This window comes from Xenopus tropicalis, chromosome 8 (assembly GCF_000004195.4).
Source record: "Xenopus tropicalis strain Nigerian chromosome 8, UCB_Xtro_10.0, whole genome shotgun sequence".
Taxonomy (NCBI): Eukaryota; Metazoa; Chordata; class Amphibia; order Anura; family Pipidae; genus Xenopus; species Xenopus tropicalis.
In genome coordinates this window covers 76010216-76030309 of record NC_030684.2, presented here as the reverse complement: position 1 = coordinate 76030309, position 20094 = coordinate 76010216, and the positions used below count along the sequence as shown (strand labels likewise).

The following is a 20094-nucleotide window of genomic DNA, read 5'->3' as shown; positions in this document are numbered from 1 at the left end:
AAAAAAATTGAATTCAAACATTGATAAATCACCCCCTTGATATTCTCCTTACAACATCAGTTTGTTTTTTTTCCCCACTGTGCTTTGTAGCAACTAAGTTATCAGATTTCATAAAATTACATGTAAACCTTCAGTAGTTGCAGATTTCTCTCACCTGACAGCCACTTAATTTTTTTTACACCTGCTGTTGTGTTTTAATTTGTATCAGCTTTAAATTCCTTATAAACTAAATCTGCAAAGTTTGTTCGCTTCATAATTATGGTAGCACGAATTACAGACCCACGGAGCAGCCATGTTTGTTCCCCTCTTCTGGGTTTTAATTTAAATGCCTCCCAAGTGAATAAATATGCCCAATCACAAACCTGCAACACCCCTTCTGCTTTCAGCTGGTGTGTGACAAGCTCAGCTCCATTGTCTATGTGTAATGCAGGCAGGCAGGCACTGGAGAGCTTAAGCTGGCCTGCTATTTAATTCTTCATGGGAAGAGCAGAGAGAAGAGAGGGCACAACCCTTTTGAAGTAGGCAGGCAACGGAAAGATCAAGCCTGCCTGCTATCTAGTTCACAACGCCATGTGATGCTATGCGAGGGAGGGGGAACTCTTTGAAGCAAACGGCGAGCTGAATCCTCCCAGTTAATGATGTAGTCCTTTTGACAGATTAAGAAGCTACAGTCGAGTTGCCAGACAGTCGGGTTCAGGATCTTCAGTAAGATTTATGTAGAGAAGCAGGACTTTTAGGAAAAAAAAGTCAACATGACCTATAGGTAGGTTTGGAAGTAGGTTCATATTTTTAAAAGAAATTTTTTGGTGTCAGTATCACTTTAACATTTAAGGACTGTAAATGCTACACTGAAGTATATTACATTGTATGTTGTTAATTATGTCCTGTGGAGTGTCCAGGCTGTATTTTAAATTTTACCACAAGAAACGTCTGAATTCATCTCATTAAGAAACTGAGTGAAAGTATCACCCTACCACCCGAATATCAAATTCTGCTCTCAGAGTAATGCAGAACAGTAAATTAACATATGTGTAGACATGTTTCCCATGCACATTTCTTAATTTACCTTTGTCTTGGTGGCAACTGGGCAAGAAGTCATGCATTGTTCTGACATCACTCATATCAAATGTGTCAGAAAATATCTGATGTTCTTCTATAGCATAGTCACTTTGAAAAGCAAAAACAGATTTTGTTAGACAAGTGGACAAGTAACTGTACTTAAAATAACAATGGAGACTGCACCTGATCTGCATGAAGAAAGACATATTTTAAGCACAGCAAAGGGTCTACTGTACTTTCATTTTTTCTTAACTATGAAGTATAGATCAAATGCAGCTACAGACAAGTTTTAATTTCTGCCAACTGAAACAAGTACTACAAATACATTTTTGCAATAATTTGGTTTTATACCGTTATACCTTATTTTTAATAGTACTTTTAGTAGTATCTAGAGAAACATTATCAAATGTAATTTTGCCACTAAAACTAGACTTGTAAACGGTTACATGGGGACCTGCAAGTAGGAAGAGAAGTTCAATTGTGATTATTATTTGTTGTATACTTAAGCTATTTACTTTTTCCTCTTTCAGTCTCCCTTTAAAGGACAAATAAAATCTATTTCACTTGGTGGCCAAAATGTTAGGCACCCCCCTGTGAAATAGCTTTTCCTTGAGAGAACACTGTACCGGTCTATGAAAAAGACACCTAAGTGCTGCGCTGACATCTCTGCACCTTTCATCTTCTATCCTTTGGCGATTGCAGTTCTGCAAATGCGTAGTAAAGTAGATTTGCTGGGTTTACTCTAATGCACATGCGCAAACATGGATTTCTGCAAGGGATCCGTTATCCAAAAACCCATTATCCAGAAAGTTCCAAATTATAGAAAGTATATCTCCCATAGACTCCATTATAAGCAAATAATTCTAAATTTTAAAAATTATTTCCTTTTTCTCTGTTGGGTTTATTTTTCAGTAGGCTATGGAGGTATGGAGATCCAAATTACAGAAAGACCCCTTATCTAGAAGGGCTCTCCCCACTTCTAGACATCACTAAGTTTCTCTGTAAGCAGTTCACCTCAGGAATTGAATCATGCAATAAGGACCTGACAAGCAGCTTGGTGCTACTTACAGATCGTTGCTGTATTTTGAACAAGGGAATGACAGCTGTCAGTAGCAGAGAAGTATCAGCTTGTCTGCTAACCATGCCCATTTTCTTGTGATTGGTCAGCTGTTCCGATTGGCTGTAAATTTTCATTCTTGCGCCTGATTGGTTGACACGTGGTGCTGTACATTTGTTTTGTTTGCTAACCATGCCCACTAACCTGTGATTCTTACTTTGATAGGTCTTCCTTGACCATTATCCCACCCCCAATTAGTATGTAACATATTTTAGCACACCTACACATACATATCCACTGAATAGAAGGGTGTGGTAGGGATATGTAGCCACATATTAAAGAGTCCTTTACAGTAACAACATAAATATAAAGGTCAATTAAACCCAAAGCAATGTCACATTTATATATTCACGAAAGAGGGGCATGTACAATTTCATTCACATTTACAGAGGCTTGGTGACTGCTTTCCACTTGAAGTTGCATTGCACATTGCCCAAGTTTTACTTATTAAATCAACTGAAAATTGTTAAATCGGTGGAGCTATAATAGATAGCTTTTCTAGAACTATCCCCAATTTCTTAGATGATCTGGTACCCTTACTTGGGTGCTTGGTGTAGACAATTCTTTATTACTTCTGAAGTAAGAGAAAAGTTTATGCACAATATACCAGCTGTAGCCTATAGGATAAACCCATGTAAATGGGATTTTTTTAAGAGTTTGGAATTCATTCCCAGAATTCCTTTTGTTTGCACAATATACCAGAAACAAATGGGAGAGCATCTAGTTAAAATTTAAATTATCATCAAATAAGACAAAAATGGTCCTTATAACAAAGCAAAAGGCAACAAGAAACTGTTAAGACAAAACAGGAATTTGTGAATACTGCAAAAATCAATGAGCTTTATTAATCTTTAAATCTTTGTTCCTTTAAGCTAAACTGGTCTGGTAAGGCCTGGTGTTTTTAGTGAACATGGATCTTCTCTACTCTCTAGTGCGGATGTTTTTGAAAGAACATCTTGGCCCAGTGCAATCTAATCAGAAAATCCCCATTGTCAAAGTGTCTTTATTATTATTTAAAGATGACACACGCATGCGCAGTCCTTGTCTCTACAACATTTGTATCCTGTGCAGAAATTGTTTGGTGTAATCACAATTCTATAACAAACAATTTCCTGAGCTTGTAACATTTATTCCTATTTGAACAGGTGTTTAAGAATATAAGCATAAAATTCACCTTTCTTCTTGTCCAGATAGCTGCAGAGATGAAGGGTAAAAAATGCCACCATTTGAGTCTAAAGAATGTGATTTAACATCAGAATCTTCATCAGACAAATCCTGCACACATGTCTCATTGGCCAATGAGTGAACATTTCTTTCTTCCGACTACAAAAAGCAAGGGTCTTCATGATTTATTGAGAATAGGCTTGGATTTTACAGCAGTTGTATATTATACTGTATTAAATCTCCAATGGCTGAAAACATAAGTTCCCTGTGTTTTGGTATTAAACAAAGCAAAAACAGCGCAGTTACTTTAATTTTACTTCTTACCACTGGTCTACTTTTACTGACACTACCTTGTATTAATCAGAGTTGTGTAGAACATAGGTACATTTTAAATTAAAGGTAGAAAGTTTCTATTTAGATAAAGCTCTCTAAGAATAGCACTCACCTCCAAGAGATGCTGAAAGTTCTGTGGCTCAGCAAACACAAAATCAGTTTTGTCATGTAGAAAAAAATGTCCAGTTTCCTCTTGATCTGGGCTAAAACAATAACTTTTATCTTCTGTGTCTAAAGACTTCATGATAATAATGTTGCTATCACTTTGAGCCCAACGCCCACGAGGCTGATATACGTTAATTGTATTTTGATTAAGCAGAGGATCTTGGTCTTTATCCTATAAGAGACATATTAAGTAGTGCACCATAAATACAATTTCAAAATGTAACATACCTTGTAGCATGAAAATAAAACAGTGCCAAAAAAAATCTGTCCATTTGCTGAAATGCTCAGGTTGTACATTGTAAAGAAAACAAATACCACCTTTTTGACATAATCTCTATGTAAACGTCCAAATATTTATTTTACACAGATATACATGATTCCACAGATGGAGGTTGGCAGAGTCATGCAAACCACCCTAAACCCCTTGTGTTCCATTGTAAAGTGATGGAATCTGGGACTTAAAGTGCTCTGCTTTTCATAGTGAGTGAAGCAGATTCTTCAGAAAGCAGAGGGCATTGTTTCCATAAGATATTCCTTTCAATCTGTGGAATCAGGTAAAAAAAATAAAATAAAAAAAAAAATTGGAAGTTCAGATAGTGTTTATGTTACTTTTCATGTCAAAAAGGAAGGGGGTATATTTCACATTACATTTCCAATAAATACTGCAAGGACAAGAGTTGGGGTATGAAACCTAGCAGTTATAATAATAAAATAATAATAATAATAAAACAGTACCTTATAATTGACCCCAACTAAAATATAATTAATCCTTATTGGACACAAAACAATCCTATTGGATTTAATTCATGTTTTATTGATTTTTTTAGTAGACTAGATATGGAGATCCCCTTGTTCCCGAGCATTCTGGATAATGGGTCCCATACCTGTACAAGAAAATAATTCAGAGTAGGCTGAACTCACCAGCTTTCGCACCCACAAGGGCATTTTCCCATTAGTCTTTAAAAAGGCTGGATCTTAAAGAAAAAAAGTATACATAATAAAAATCCATTCATTTTTCCATGAATTTCAAAGTCTGAAAAGTATAAAGGTGTATAGATTAAGTTAACTTATAAACACTTTTTCAATTAGTCTTCATTTTTTATGATTTTTAGATTTACTCTTACTATTCTGTCTCGTTTCAGCCTGAACTGAAAATGGTATTTGGTCGTTGGGGTCACTGCTCCCAGCAAACAAAAATAATTTTGACTGAGGCTTCAGTTTTCCAGTTTCTTATTGTTTATGATTCTGCTCAGGCTTATACAGTTTGAAAGTTGCATGTGGGAGAAAAATTAATTATATTGCCTACACCATACTAGACATATCACTCATTCCTATGCAGAAATCTACAAAACATGAACAAATTAACAAGAAATTCAACAGCATAACATATAATACATAGAACATGGAAAGTTTTTTTGCCTTACCAGCTTCATTGGTCTTCTTTGATGGTGTTTGTGTAGAGGAATCATCAGTCTCGTAACTGCTGTCCATAAATATTTCATTTTGAACACTTTCCCCAAGCAAGTTTGTTATGTAGGTCTCTCTCCTGTAGTGAAAAAAAAATAAAAAGGTATGGATAAATAGAAGGGCAGGAATGTCTGTTTATTATCCAGGCAAATACTATATTTTTATATATACAAAAATATAGTACCGGTAATACTATTTTCTTCTACATAAATTAATCACCATGAGCCAATTAACCTGCCTGTATGGTTTTGAACAGTAGAGTGAAATTGAAGTACCCAAAGGTAAACACAAGCAGACAAAGGGAGAACATACAAAAATCCTTACATATATTGCCCCAGGTTTGAATTAAAGCCAGCACTGCAAGGCTGCATAATGAACTAGGCCTTGAATGCTCTAAAAAAATTGAATTCTAAACATATAAAATTTGCTTAAACATACGTACCGGTTGTTAAGCAGGCATTCGTCATAACATGTAGTCTTTTGTTCCCCAAAAATGCCCAATTCAATAAGACGCTGCTTCATGCAGGCAGTCATGGCAGGATCCAGTTTCCAGATGAACACACAACTACAACAAAAATGTATATTATATAAATATAGCATCATGTAAAAGTCATAAAGATCAAATTATACAAAGACAGATTTACTTAACTTTGGATGTTAAAACGATTATTTATCAGCATTATTAAAGTACTAGTACCCTCTCGCAAGGTAATGAAAGATCATTACCATCAACCTTTAGTTCAAGTACCTACTTACATAACAAAACCAATGCTTTCCTGCAGAAATTACATTTGCCACTGTGGACGTTTCTTCTCAATACTAGACAATAATTCCAACTGATGAAGGAATACAGGTCATGCGATAAACTCCAACTTTCTAATATTTTCTAGAAAAGGCAATCTTTAACCATAAACTATTTCAAGTTTTAATCATATTATTATATGCATTCCCCCCATGAATACAGTGCTGCCATCTGGTGCTAAGCTCAGAAGGCAGTCAGACCCTGCAACAAGTGCTGCCTTGGTGCTTTTGAACATGTGTCTAGGGCCAAAGAAAATGACCCCTTTTATTTTTTTTTCTATGTATGTCGCACATCTCTGTACATTATGGAGATTTAAAGATGAACTATTGGTGCAACTAAGCAAATTACTTACTTCACAGAGGGGATACTATTTACAGGATTGGCTAAAAAATGCATTGCCTTTTTCAAAAGAACACAAAATATATTTTTATTTTACTACATACACTTACACACTGCTGATATAAATGAACTGGTTAGGACAATTCAAAACCATTAGACATTTGCACAGAAAGATAAAGCACTACCACCAATTTTCAAACCCCATATATTGCCTTAGGGATACAGCCTTAGAGATTCTTTTTGTAAAGACTGATTCAATTCAAAGGTTTAGACAGCCCCACAACAGGTTAGATTGAACTTAGGTTGTTACTACTGCCCAGTTTGCTCTATACACAGATTAGTGGCCTTTCAATTAAAAATCCACATTCTGGCAATCAAGTACAAACTCTCTTGCACCCACAAGTAGGTCATTTATATCATCCCCTTAAATGGTGCTACAGAATGGGTAGTTTCTGCCATATAAAATTAAATAAGATTGCCAAGACTAACCTGTCTCCAGACACAGTGATTAATCTCTTGCAGTCATTTGTAAACTTCATGTCAGTCACTAAATCTGCATTAAAAAATATATATATTTTAGTATATTTGATTGTCCAAGACACAATGTGCTTAAAAAAATGACACGTTATTGTAAAATGTTAAGGTGGAACTGTGAAAGAAAATCATAAAAGAAAATATAACTCTAAGCAACTTTTATAATATGTATTCATTCAAAATGGTATGTGTTAATGCATATATTCCTGCATCCTTGCCTATGACTTCTGTATTGCTGCATGCCAGCTAATTAAAAGAAACAGATTTTTTTTTTTTTTATAGATAGGCCCAGAGAACAGAAAGATCAGGACTGCATTTACAAATAGCTTTAAAACCACTATGAATAGTTGCAGTTTTATATTGCTAATTATAGAAAACCATAGGTGGGAGATCCACTATTTGCCATTAGACTTAGACCACAGGGCCCCAGTTTAGTCCACTGCTCCCTCCCTAACCAAATTACATGGATTCATAAAACAAAATTTCCCTGTCCCTCCAGTTGCAGAACTGCATAACTGGGTTGGTGGCTGCAATGTTTGCCCATGTAGCTCCACAGTTGCAATATTTGAGAAGAAGCGTGTACCCTGAATGCTAGGACCAGATCAGAGTCTTAAACAGGATGTGCATGGCCAAACAGATTGGTCACCAACCCAGCTGCACTGCATTATCCATTAAATACATGTACTGTAAAAACATTCAGGATTTGGATATGGACCTCAGTGTTAACATAGCTAATGTGTTATTTTTTACTTTTGCACTATTTCTTTTTCTTTCTTGTTAGCACAAGGAAATGTATAAATAGAAATGCAATGTAAGTACTACTAACCTGAATGGCCATATACCTCTGCTATACATTCTCCAGATAGCAAATCAAAGAAGGATATGTTCTTACTGGAGCAACTAGTTGTAAAAAATGTTCCAGAGGGATCAATTTGCACCTAATATAATGAAAGGATTAAAATGGATCCATTAGAACTTATTCTCAGCTTATTTCCTTGGTCCAATTATAAAACATGCCAATGGCAAGCACATATTTTTAATTACTTAAGACATCCCACATTTTACTATTTCCCCTCGCTTTTTAGCAACATTGCGGCAAACATGGTATAAAATGAAGATTCCTGACCTAATGAGAATATAAATAAGTCGAAAAAGAGAAAAGAGTAAATTTAACCCCTCTGGATTTCCCATCAATCCCAAGTAATTAAATTATAAAAGCATTACAAAGTACTGTTACCCAACTACTAATAAAGTGACACGTGCCTCAATTGCAAAAGGTACAGATTAATGATTAATCAATCACAATATAATATAAAACAATTTATTGACTACCAAAAAGTGCTCATGCCAATTAAAATTGAAGTTTATTAACTTGATTCATTGATAAAGAGTGCCAGTGCTCTAATTAAAATGAAAAATTACCCACATAAATCAATATATAAAATTATTAATGATTAATCAATAACAATATAATCTATAGCAACTGATTAACTACCATAAAGTGATCATGCCACTTGAAGTTGAAGGAGTTAATTAACTTAATCCACTGTTGAAAAGTGCCAATGCTCCAATTAAAATGAGAATTAATTGCCACAAAAATAAATTGGACCTGTATTTCATCCGGATAAAAGTTAGGAAATAGGAAATTTCTAGAAGGTAGAGGTGTCCCCAAAACTACTCTCTCTTTGGAATTGCTATAGAATACATGGGACAAGAAGGAGAAGGCAGGATGCCAGAGACTGTGGTCTCATGTATTCCCTTCCCTACTTCAATAGAGAGAACTATCTTGCCTGAAAAACCACAAATCCAGGTCCCCTTGGATTAAGAAAAGGAGAATGAGAACTGAAGCACATGCATATCACTGAAAATTTCCCAGCAACCCCCTGAAATTATACTGTACTGGTTTGTATTAAAAGGTAGGGATTACTCAATTACAGAAATTCACTATAAAATCAAAGATTCCCACCAATGTGCGTTTTGCATAAAGCTTTCTCAAGGCAAGGTTATAAATAGATATACAGGTATGGGATCCCTTATCGGCAAAACTGATATCCAGAAAGCTCCGAATTACCGAAAGCCCGTCTCCCATTTTAATCAAATAATTCAGATTTTTTAAATTGATTTCCTTTTTCTCTGTAATAATAAAACAGTACTTTGTATTTCATCCCAACTAAGATATAATTAATCCTTACTGGATGCAGAATTATCCTATTAGTTTTAATTAATGTTTTATTGATTTCTTAGTAGACTTACGGTATAAAGATCCAAATTATGGAAAGACCCCTTATCGGGAATACCCTTGGTCCTGAGCATTCTAGATAACAGGTCCTTTACCTGTACAGGTATGGGATCCGTTATCCGGAAACCAGTTATCCTGAAAGCTCCAAATTATGGAATCAAATACGTCAGATTTTTAAAATTGGTTTCCTTTTTCTCTATTATAATAAAACCGTACTTTGTACTGCCCCAAACTAATATATATTTAACCCTTACTAAAAACAAATTGGTAACCACTGTAGTGCTCATTTTATAACTCATGGGAGAAACTACTGCAAAAGAGGGCAAATGATTTTCAAGCAATAACACTTTCATGTCCTGTCATCTCCTGTTACAGGAAAAGTATAACAAAATTACGTGATAAGGTTAGATCAAGATTTCTTTTGTGGTCAGTTTTTTGTTTTGATGAAATAATTGTGAGTTTGCCTTTGTGGCCATTTTTTATTATACAGTCAAAACCTTTGTGCCAAAAAAGTATATTGGTAGGTAGGTTTGCCTCTTGGCTGGTATTTTACCAGCCTGGCTAGTTAAACCGTGTTTGATGCCCATGTTATTAATAGGGAAGATGTAAAAATATAGGAAGGTCTGTATTTTTATTCCAAAAAAGTTGTCAACCCTGATGGTAGTTAAGCGTGAACTATTGTTTTCAGCATCGCTTGCAAATGTTATATTTTCAATATTGGAAATTCAAAGCATAGGCAAAGCTCAGTTTTCCCTGGTGAAGTAGGTCATATTACTGCCTGAATTCAATGCAGAAACATCGATGGCATCAAACAGGCTAATGGGGTCAGTGATACCCAGCGTGTCTTCATCTTAAGAGTGTCAAGGATGTGGCCATTTTGAAGGTAAATATACATCCATGACTTATATCATAAAGTTGCAAAGACATTAGAAGGCATATATTAAAAAGGCATTTTTACTCTAAAGGAGGGAACTTATGATTCTATGTTTGGCTATTTAACACAGTTACCTACAGAATCCTGCTCGATCTATTGTATTGATACTCTACTAAAATGCTTATTTACAGTTCTAAATCCATGATCACTTTCAAAGGATCTTTTGCATTTACATTTGCATAAATGTAAAATGCCCCATGTATGTAAACATATGGCATATTTAGAGTTATTCCATTTTTGAAGGTACATTGAAGGTACATTACCTTTAGTAATGCCCCTCCATTTGGAGAGCTTTTAAGAATCTTCTCTTGTTTACCACTTGAAATACTGTACAATCTATGAAACAAAATCATTATTTAAGGTTGGGTCACAGCGGGATACATTTAAGAGCTTCTAATTCCCATGAAACTCCAATAATGTAAAAAAAAAAGCATGTTCATACATTTTAAAATCTGCAAGAAATATAACTGAAGAAAGCCAAGGTTATAAAACATTTATCATTTTTTTTCTGTATTAGATTTTGTCTTTAGGTAGAAGACTGAAAACCATTCTTACATATAAAAACATGTAAAGCAGATATAACAAAAGGAAATTAAATAATGTGCGGATGTGGATACACACCTGATATTTTTATCTTGACAAGCAACAGCTACAGTTTTCTGGCTCACATCCACATCCATGTCATACATAGCGGTTTTCTCCACTGTGTGATGCAGCCTACTAAAATGAATCCCATCTGGAAGCTAAAAAATTACAACAGAGCTGAAAAACTTAGTAATTTGTAGGATTGCTTGGGTTCACAGCTCCAAGATGATGATCAAGAATTATTAGAAGACATTTGGAGGCTATTAAGCAAGTCCTAAACTTTTTTAAAAACTATCTGGAATACACCATTGAATGGAAGAAACTGGAAGACTTGCATACTCCTACTTACTTATTTTACTAAACATACAGACCTCAACAAGAAAACAGGCATAGCTTGGTCATTCTGGAGGGGATAATACTGGACTGATTTTTAATTAACTGTTATATGTTTTACATATTTTTTGTATCATCAATCTGCTAAAACTGAAAAGGCTGAAATAGATGTGTACAAGGCAGGAGCAGTCTGAACAGCTAAAACAGCTATTAATGATTTAGATGTTCTTCTAAAGAGTGAAATGCAAATATTAGCCAACTTTGTGCTCTCTAATGTCTTAAAAAAAATGCAATTCTTACCATTTGTGCTGGACGGAAATATATACTTTTATCTGCTCCACAGCTTATCATAAGAATTTCCTCTTGGTCCCCTAAAAGTAGTAGTGATTATATATAATAATAATATATGTTATGTAGTAAAAGTATTAATCAAAAGAATAAAAAGAATACAAATGTATAAGCATTCCCAGAAACAGCTCATAAAAGACCGGAGTTATCCGCTTATTGCACTGTACTCACTGAAAATGGGAGAACACTGTAACAATACTATAAAACAATACTATTTATATATAACCCAAAATTGTAGTATACTAACTTAAAGGAGAACAAAAGCCTTCTTAATACCATTGTCCCCTCCAAAGGTCTCCCCCTTGGGGCCACCTAAACTGCCCTATTTGCTGTACGTTGTATAGTATGACAGGTGGGGTTTCCCAACAGGTGCATGTGCTGCTGAAGCTGAACTGGGCCCTGGCAACTGTGCAAGCTCTGGGGTCAGTATTCAAAAAGAGAAGGACTAGAAGCAGGCAAGATGGAGCCCATGAACTCTGCTGCGCTAACCTGCTATTTAGAACCAGGTACACCAAATGGGGAAGTTTAGGAGTACTCTAGTAATGTGATTTGGGAGGGGCTAAATTATTAAAGCAGGCTTTTGTTCTCCTTTAAGCAAAATGTGCAAATAGTGATGTTTTAATGTTAGCCATCCATTTTGTCAAGCTACTAAACAAAGAGCTTGCAATACCACACTTACAGGAAGGATCAAATAAGAAAAAACAAAATATAAATGTTATATATTAAGAAAACAAACACATTTAAAGAGAAACTAAGTACCAGCAAACTTGACAGCTGTTATGGAAGACGAGTGATCATCCAGTGTTTGCTCCAGTATATAATCCTTCTCTGCATTTAGAACATGAATAAGTCTGTCCCGACTTGCTGAAGCAAGCAATGTAACACCTTAATGAAATGCAAACAACTACAATCATTTTTGAAACATAATATTAGTAGCTGTGATGCCCCTAGGTAAACTTATCCCCAACAACTATTTTAAAGCCAGTGACAAAGAATGATGATAGTTCTGGCTACTTGAAAAGTTTGGGGTTATTTATCATGATGTTGTGTAATATTGCATGTACTGTACTACTATGGATGTATACTGAAACTTATTGAGCACCTATAACCATTGCTATTGAGACAAGAACATGGAGAACATTCATGCTGTTAATGTTTAATTAGACTTTATTTTACCTTACTGTATTGGTATTATTTACATCCTATGAAATATTCCATAAAGAGGTGGCAATAAAAAAAAAAAATCATGAATTAAAGGGACATTTCCCTAACATTTAGTATTCTACAGATGAATTGATTCTAAGCATCTTTTCATTATTTATTTTGTATGGTTTTTTAATTATTACTACCTATTTTCAGACTGCAGCTGAAAAAATATCTTGGTGCCAAGTCACAGTTGATATCATTTTAAAAGCGAATTTTGAACTACCCTTTTAATGACAAATATTGAGGAACAAAAAAAAACTTCAGTGCCTCAAAAAACAAAATATCATTTGTCCCATCATTTATCATACTTACCAGTTGAAGGCTTTGAATATTCAAGGCATAAGACCTCCCCATCATGTGCTTCTATTGTCAATAACTCATCAAATATTCCCAAGTCATATATTCTACAATCAAATATAGAATTATAGAATACTCAGTTTCTCGCTTCTGTGGTTTTAACTTTCTTTCTTTACTCAGATTAGCATTGCCAAATGTGTTCAATCAAATTTTACTGGGACACTTAAGGTGTAAAAAAATACTCCAAAAGTCAAAGACTAAGGGGCACATTTACCAAACCACGAACGCTCCAAGCGTATTTTCGCCGATTTTTTTGGGCGTCTGTACGATTTTTTCATACGGCGCACGACTTTTCGTACGCCGCACGAATACTTGCACGACAAAAAATCGGAAAAGGTTTTACAGCTGTTTATAATTGTACGGTACGAAAATTTTGTGACTTTCGGATCGCCAATACGATATTATCATGACTAATACGATTTTTTCGTAAGCATTTTCATGATATTTGTGATCTTCAGAAATTTTCATTTCCAATCCGAATTTTTCCCATTCGGGATTCGAATTTGTGATTTAATAAATTTGCCCCTAAGAGTTTTGTATTTACTACTTGTTTGTACAACAGCATGCTGCCTTAATAATTGACATTAGGAATTGAGAAGAAGCTGGGGCTGCAGCAGCTTGGAGTCACTCAATAACTAATACTGTAAATGTTCCTGACAATATAAAATTTGTACTCTTTTAGCCCTTTGAAGTCCTACACGGGCTACAGAATTAAATTACAAACAATATCAGGCACATATTCAACCTTTCCACAATGGGAATCATAATTATTTGGTTTCTCACTTGGCAAATACAAATCAAATATACTTACCGAATGTTCCCTGTCCTGTCACCTGAGGCCAAATGTTGTCCATCAGGACGAATTTTGAGTACACGTATCCCACTTTTTGTATCTCTAACATCAGATTTTTCTGCCATGCTAGAAGTGTCCTTTAGATGCTCTATGTTATTGTCAACATAAATTACCTTATGTAAGTCCTTTAAAAATAGATAATAGCCATTAATGAAAATGAATAGGAAGGATATGTGAAAAATACATTTCTAGATAGGGGGCAAGAGGGCCTGGTTTCAACTTGTTATCTGTTGCTTTCTAACTGCAGACATTTTTCATCCTCTGTAAGCTCATTTTTTTTTCCTGAAAGCAATAAATAGCAGACAGAGTAATTCAGGGCATTTTGTCGCCCAGGAGATTGCTAGCTTGACCAAGCAGGTGATAAAATGCTAGGCCTTTATTTTTTCATGGCAACTGAGTGCCATTATCATGTGCAGGTTAAGGCTTATAAATTTAATCAAACCCATAGTTACATTGCTGTAGATATTTTTCCCAAGATACAGGTTTGCATTTCTTTCAATGTTCCAGAGACGTATTGTGTTGTCAGATGAGCATGAAAAAAAACATCCAGATGGAAGACATGGCCTCTCTCCAAGCTCTGGAAAGACCTTTAAAAGAAAAAAAAAATTCACTACTGCTATCGAGCAATAGAATATAAAATCAGGCACATCAGGGTCTGAGCAATAATAGTGCCGGCTAGAGCTGTATTCCCAAGTAGCCTGCATAACGGTCTGGGATGCTGAACTCTGCTAGTCTGTATTAAGGTTTCCTTGTCTACTGCATTGCTGCTCCCACTGCTATTAATGAGCACTAATAAGACTGTGCTTAACATTTATAAAAAACTTAAGTGAATGTGACGCACAGTAGGAGGGGGATAGTCAATCACAGCCCTGCAGTCACACATGCAAAGACAATCACCAGTTCCCTATTAGGTCAGCCTAGCTGCTAATTGGTTCCTGTCCTACAGTGCAGTGTACTGATTGCTCCCTGCACATCCAGTGAATTCAGCCAGCAGGAAATGGAACAGGCGGGACTAGTAGGGTTTTGGGGGAATTTCTCAATAAATCAGTATGAAACAACTTTAAGCACAATCCTTCTATATTTAGAGGAGTAATAATTTTAACACGTGTCTCCTTTGAATAATACCTCTATGTTCCACACAAACGAACTGTGATAAAGGCCAGAATACACTTTTCCCACTTTCCTTGTGTCGTTGACATCCCAGACGTAAAGACTGTGGTCATTATATACACAGCAGAGCCACTGGTTTCTTTCATCATACACCAAAGCTGAAGTATCAGGGTAACTTGAATCTGTCTGTTTTGTAAACAATGTGCTAGGAAAAAAGATATTAGGCCTTAGGAAAATATATTAATGCTAGTTTCCAGAGTTATAGTATAACTTTACTAGACATTTAAGACCTTTTGTCAAATCTCATTTTCATTATGTACCGCCATTATAACATTTTAAAAATTCTTAATCATAATACATAAGATTACCTCGGTACAGCATACCGTAGGGCAAAACACTCACTAAAATTGAATAGTGGTAGAATAGCTTTGCTTTTTCTCTAGTCTATAACAGTATCTGTTTTTGCACAGCATGATTAGGGCAAGGAATGCCAAAAAATAAAATGTACTTATATATTTACTGGCACTGACCACAATGTTTAAAAAATATTTTTACAAAACATTATATTCTTATGTGCCAATACCTTCACTTTCATCCATATTGAATTCTGATTCCATTTATAAAGTTGTACATGTATTGGATGCATTATCCAGAAAGCTCCGAGTTATAAGAAGATCATCAACCATAGACTCAATTTTAATCAAATAATTCAAATTGTTTTAAAAGGATTCCCCTTTATAACTGTAATAAAACATTTTACCTTTTACTTGATCCAGAATAAAATATAATTAATCCTTATTGGGGGCAAAACAATTCTATGGGGTTTATTTAATGTTTAAATAATTTTTCAGGTTCTTCAGGTATGGAGATTCAAATTGCAGAAAAAAAAAATTATTTTAACAATAGGAAAGTGTTAGTAATACATTGCTACTTTCTTTAAGTTGATATATTGTATTGTATCCATCTGTTGTTTCCCTTCCAGAGGCTCAGTGCAGTGCATAGCTTGAATGGCATTGTCTGGCAATACGATTTATGCTGTGCAAATCAGTAGGGAAATGAGTGGAGCATGCGCACTATCGATCTCTGCATGACGGAGTAAAGACAGGAGTTGGGAAACCCCTCCTTCCCAGAGACATCATAGGACCCAAGATTAGTCAAGTGTTGCTTTCATTACACCATTTAAAAAAGACCAGCAATTTTTTACTAACATCCTATTCTCAAAATGCTTATTTTGGTAATAGGGACTTGACGAAGACTTTTTGCTAAAAGGTGGACATCCCTTTAAAGTTCCACTGGACACAGAGCTGATGCCAAATTACTGAAACAAGGATTTGCACATTATTCAGTAATGAAATGGTAACTAAAGCCCAGACTAACACTGGTAGACAGAGCAGAGATACAAAGGTAATTATTTACTCCCAGGTTACTGTCTCATTCCATGACAGATAATTATCTGGCTGATGGCCTGCAAGGTTCTCAGAGTGTCACAGTTGTCTAACAGTATTTCTTGCAGAACTACAGCAAGCCAAAGGGATGCAGAGAACTGTAAGGCTTTTTCAGAACCAGGCGAAATGCCAAATGATTTACAAACTAAGCTGGCAACCTGAAGATAACCTCAATTTGATTTTCAGGGACCTGCATGTGATCTTTGAACTTTAAAATGAAGTTCTCAGAGACTATATCCAAAAGATAAATCATGCATCTAAAAAGATGGAGAATAATCAGTTGAGACAGCAGCAGGGAGCTTGCAAACAACAGTGCAATAAGCCCTCTTGCTGAAATGGTCAATGAGAGAAAATAAAAGTTTAATTTAGAGGGTGGCAGGTTAACAAAAAAACTCCAATGGCAAATAAGTGCGAGGGTGTAACTGAATATGCAAAGGCTGAAGGAGGCTGCATGGAAGGGGACAGAAAGGCTTAGACAAGGCACAGGCAGAGGCAATGAAGTCCATGGGCATGTCAACCCCAAAAATAATTATTTGCATAATAAAAGAAACCATAAGTCTAAGCAATTTTCCAATAAGAAATAATTAAAAATTTGAAGCGCTTTAAAAATTATTTGTAAATGTAATTGCTATTGAAAGCAGCATTTGCTGTACTCCTGGTTGTTACTTTTTAAACAATGTTGCAACTGTTAAGGTGGCCATACATAAGCAGATCCGCTTGCTTGGCGATGTCGCCAAGCGAGCGGATCTTCCCCCGATATCCCCACCTATGGGTGGGCGATATCGGGGAGCATTTAGGTAAAAAAAAAAATAATCCGATCGTTTGGCCCTGGGGCCAAACAATCGGATTATGTGGGCGGCAATGGGGCAGTCGGATCGGGGACCGCATCAACGAGCCGATGCGGTCCCCGATCCGACCAGATTTTCTAACCTGGCCGATCGAGATCTGGCCAATTTCAGGCCAGATATCGGTCGGCCAGGCCGCTCTGCTCTCCCCATACACGGGCCGATTAGCTGCCGAATCGGTCCAAGGGACCGATATCGGCAGCTATAGTCGGCCCGTGTATGGGGACCTTTAGTCTCCTCCAGCAAGACAAGTCTGTCAGGCTGCTGCCTTGTGTTACATTGTTTCAAATGCCAGAGCCACCAGGGCAGAGAATAGAAAAGGACAGACAAACACTGCTTTTAATAGCAGTTATATATACCAATAACTCAAAACCATTAAAAATATGTAATAGATGTATATTGCAAAGCTGCTTAGAATTTTGTTTTCTTTTATTGGGCAAAAAATTATATTTTGTGTTGCCTTGTCCTTTAACATCAAAACCATCAATATTTACTCCTGTATGGCCAGCTTGCTTGGAGAAATAAAAACCATATTTAAGAATGGTAAGGCAGAGATCAGGCAGGACACACTCAGGCATATTACAAAATAATAGGACCCAAGTAACCTTTTGAACTTCCTTTTGAAAAAGCATCAGCTTTCTTGGGTGTGTCCAGCATGATAAGTCATAATAAATTGAACTGGAAAAAGAATAGGGCCCACCTGGACTGCCTTGAGTTTATTCAGAAGCAAGTAAATAATAAAATTAGAATTGAAACGAAAGCCAGAGTATATGTAACCAATTTACAAACATCCATACATAACTGGACATTATACAAATACATTAAAATAATCTGGCATATGGGTTTAAAAAAATAATATTAGCATTATGTAAATACCTTGGGTCAGTCCCCAGCGAGACATCTACCCCCAAATAATGTGGCTTGGGTAAATCTGTGATGTACTGAAGGTTTTGAGCATTAAATATTCGAACAATTCCATCTTCACAACCACAAAAGACAAAGAGCTCTGTTACAGCTAGACAATATGATGCCGATACCTAAAAAACAAGAAAGCGCTGCTTTACCACAAAATTTCACATACTTTGGTTAATATGCCAAGAAACTTCAAAAGTTAAAATAACCCAGGCTGAATGCCAGAAGAAAAAAAAAAAGTCACTTAAACCATGTTTTGTGATGTGTTGCTGATACAAACATCGTGACTATATTATCAGAAGAGCAGCTATGGCATGCCCATAAGAATAAACACAAATATGCAGATAAATAAGGATTCTTGCACATATTCTCTAAATATGTTCTAGTGGACATTTAGAGAAAAATAAAGTGAACTCTTGAAGTACATAATATTTAAGCAAGGGTTTTTTTGTTTTGTTTTTTTAAAAGTCACTTTTTGAGGGGTGAAACGTCCATATTAATGGGGGTAATTTAAAGGAAATTTGATTACCTTTAACTTGATCCACTTTTCCAGCACTCTCTTGTCCGTAAACTGACAAAGGACTCCAGAGTATGCAATGCAAAAGGTGCTCCGAGAGTTACTGCCTTTCCCACAAGCAACTCCACAGAAAATATTATCATGAAGATCCCCTAATAATCCTGACCTGCCAACAAGAGGCACTGTGCCATTAACCTGTAGATGAGAGCAGATCAGTGTAAATGGCAGCATGGGAGATCTTCATTTATTGATCCTGAATGGCTTTAGCAAAACAGGAACCTAACATAAAACAGATCTCAAATAAGTAGCTATTTGGCTATACAGATTAATGGTATGAGCACACCTAAGATATAGGCAATGTTAAATGGTGATACTCAAGGGAGCAGCTTCCAGAAATGCACGGCTTATGTGGCATAGAGAGTATTAGCAATTACTTGCAGCTTGTTGAAATTAATTTAATTGTCTTTAATGCAAGTATAATGCAAACTATTTTCTAGGCAGCTAAAGCAGCCATGATGGTTTGTCTCAAAGTATACAAGTGAGTCATCTCTATCTACAATCTACATAGAATCTATTTGTGATAAAGGCTAAACTTGCCAAGACTACTAATTTGTCTTGAGTAAACATAAAACCCATCAAGAAGCTTATTTCCAACAAGATTATTTACCTGGATTTTTTTTGAGGTCTCCAAGTACCAGAATTTAACATGCCTGCTTCCTACAGTAACAAAATAACTGCTGTCTTCTGAAAAGGACACTGCAGACACTTTGCTAGAAACTTTGTTTTTGGCAACAATCATGTTCACCTGTAAAGAAACCATAGTTAAAGTAATATAACTAAAAGTAGGTACAGACTGGCAAACAATGCTCGCATATTTATTTGCAATTTTTTTCAAAAGGAAAACAAAAATTTTAGCAGTGTAACATTTTCATGGATTTTTTTAAATTTTTTTTTTAAAGGCAATGAAGTAATTGTGTCTTCCCTGTAAAGGGAAACTAAAATACAAGAATGAAATCAGACTAATATATATGATATATATATCTTTGAAATTCTACAGCGCTGTGTATCTCAACAATGCTATACAATTAAAGTTACACACGTGTCACACCTTAGATTGTAAGCTCTACGGGACTTACACGTCTTATGACTTTAAAAGGAGAACTATACCCGCCGGACACTAAAAGCCCCCTTAACTATCATTGCCTTGACCCACCTCACCTCGGCCTTATCCCAGTTTTTAAGCTTAACAACTGTCCCTATCGCTAACCCCTAGCTAAAACAGTAGAGTAGCGCAGCCGCGTACCTGGCCGACATCTTCTTAGCCGATACGAACCTGCTTGCACATGCGCAGTTGGTGGTAGCAGGAAATCTGCTTAAACTGCTCATGCACAAGCAGGGTCCGTGTCGGCAGCGAGACCCGAAGTTGAGAT

General features: G+C 35.9%; 1 protein-coding gene across 2 annotated transcripts in view; it reads right to left on the bottom strand.

Annotated features, from left to right (window-relative positions):
* Nucleotides 1-20094, bottom strand: part of wdr62 (WD repeat domain 62) — a 35804-nt gene that overhangs the window by 8222 nt on the left and 7488 nt on the right. For both annotated transcript variants that reach the window (XM_018096859.2, XM_018096858.2), the window contains exons 6-24: nucleotides 19332-19469; nucleotides 18677-18859; nucleotides 18112-18272; nucleotides 14961-15150; nucleotides 14288-14422; nucleotides 13794-13960; nucleotides 12938-13029; nucleotides 12179-12304; nucleotides 11372-11442; nucleotides 10775-10896; nucleotides 10417-10489; nucleotides 7807-7918; nucleotides 6936-6999; nucleotides 5748-5870; nucleotides 5263-5384; nucleotides 4760-4812; nucleotides 3786-4010; nucleotides 3351-3499; nucleotides 1067-1167 (exon numbers count right to left, since the gene is read on the bottom strand). In XM_018096859.2, coding sequence (XP_017952348.1) covers nucleotides 1067-1167; nucleotides 3351-3499; nucleotides 3786-4010; nucleotides 4760-4812; nucleotides 5263-5384; nucleotides 5748-5870; nucleotides 6936-6999; nucleotides 7807-7918; nucleotides 10417-10489; nucleotides 10775-10896; nucleotides 11372-11442; nucleotides 12179-12304; nucleotides 12938-13029; nucleotides 13794-13960; nucleotides 14288-14422; nucleotides 14961-15150; nucleotides 18112-18272; nucleotides 18677-18859; nucleotides 19332-19469 — 2407 coding nt within the window. The remainder of the gene's footprint in view (nucleotides 1-1066; nucleotides 1168-3350; nucleotides 3500-3785; nucleotides 4011-4759; nucleotides 4813-5262; nucleotides 5385-5747; nucleotides 5871-6935; nucleotides 7000-7806; nucleotides 7919-10416; nucleotides 10490-10774; nucleotides 10897-11371; nucleotides 11443-12178; nucleotides 12305-12937; nucleotides 13030-13793; nucleotides 13961-14287; nucleotides 14423-14960; nucleotides 15151-18111; nucleotides 18273-18676; nucleotides 18860-19331; nucleotides 19470-20094) is intronic.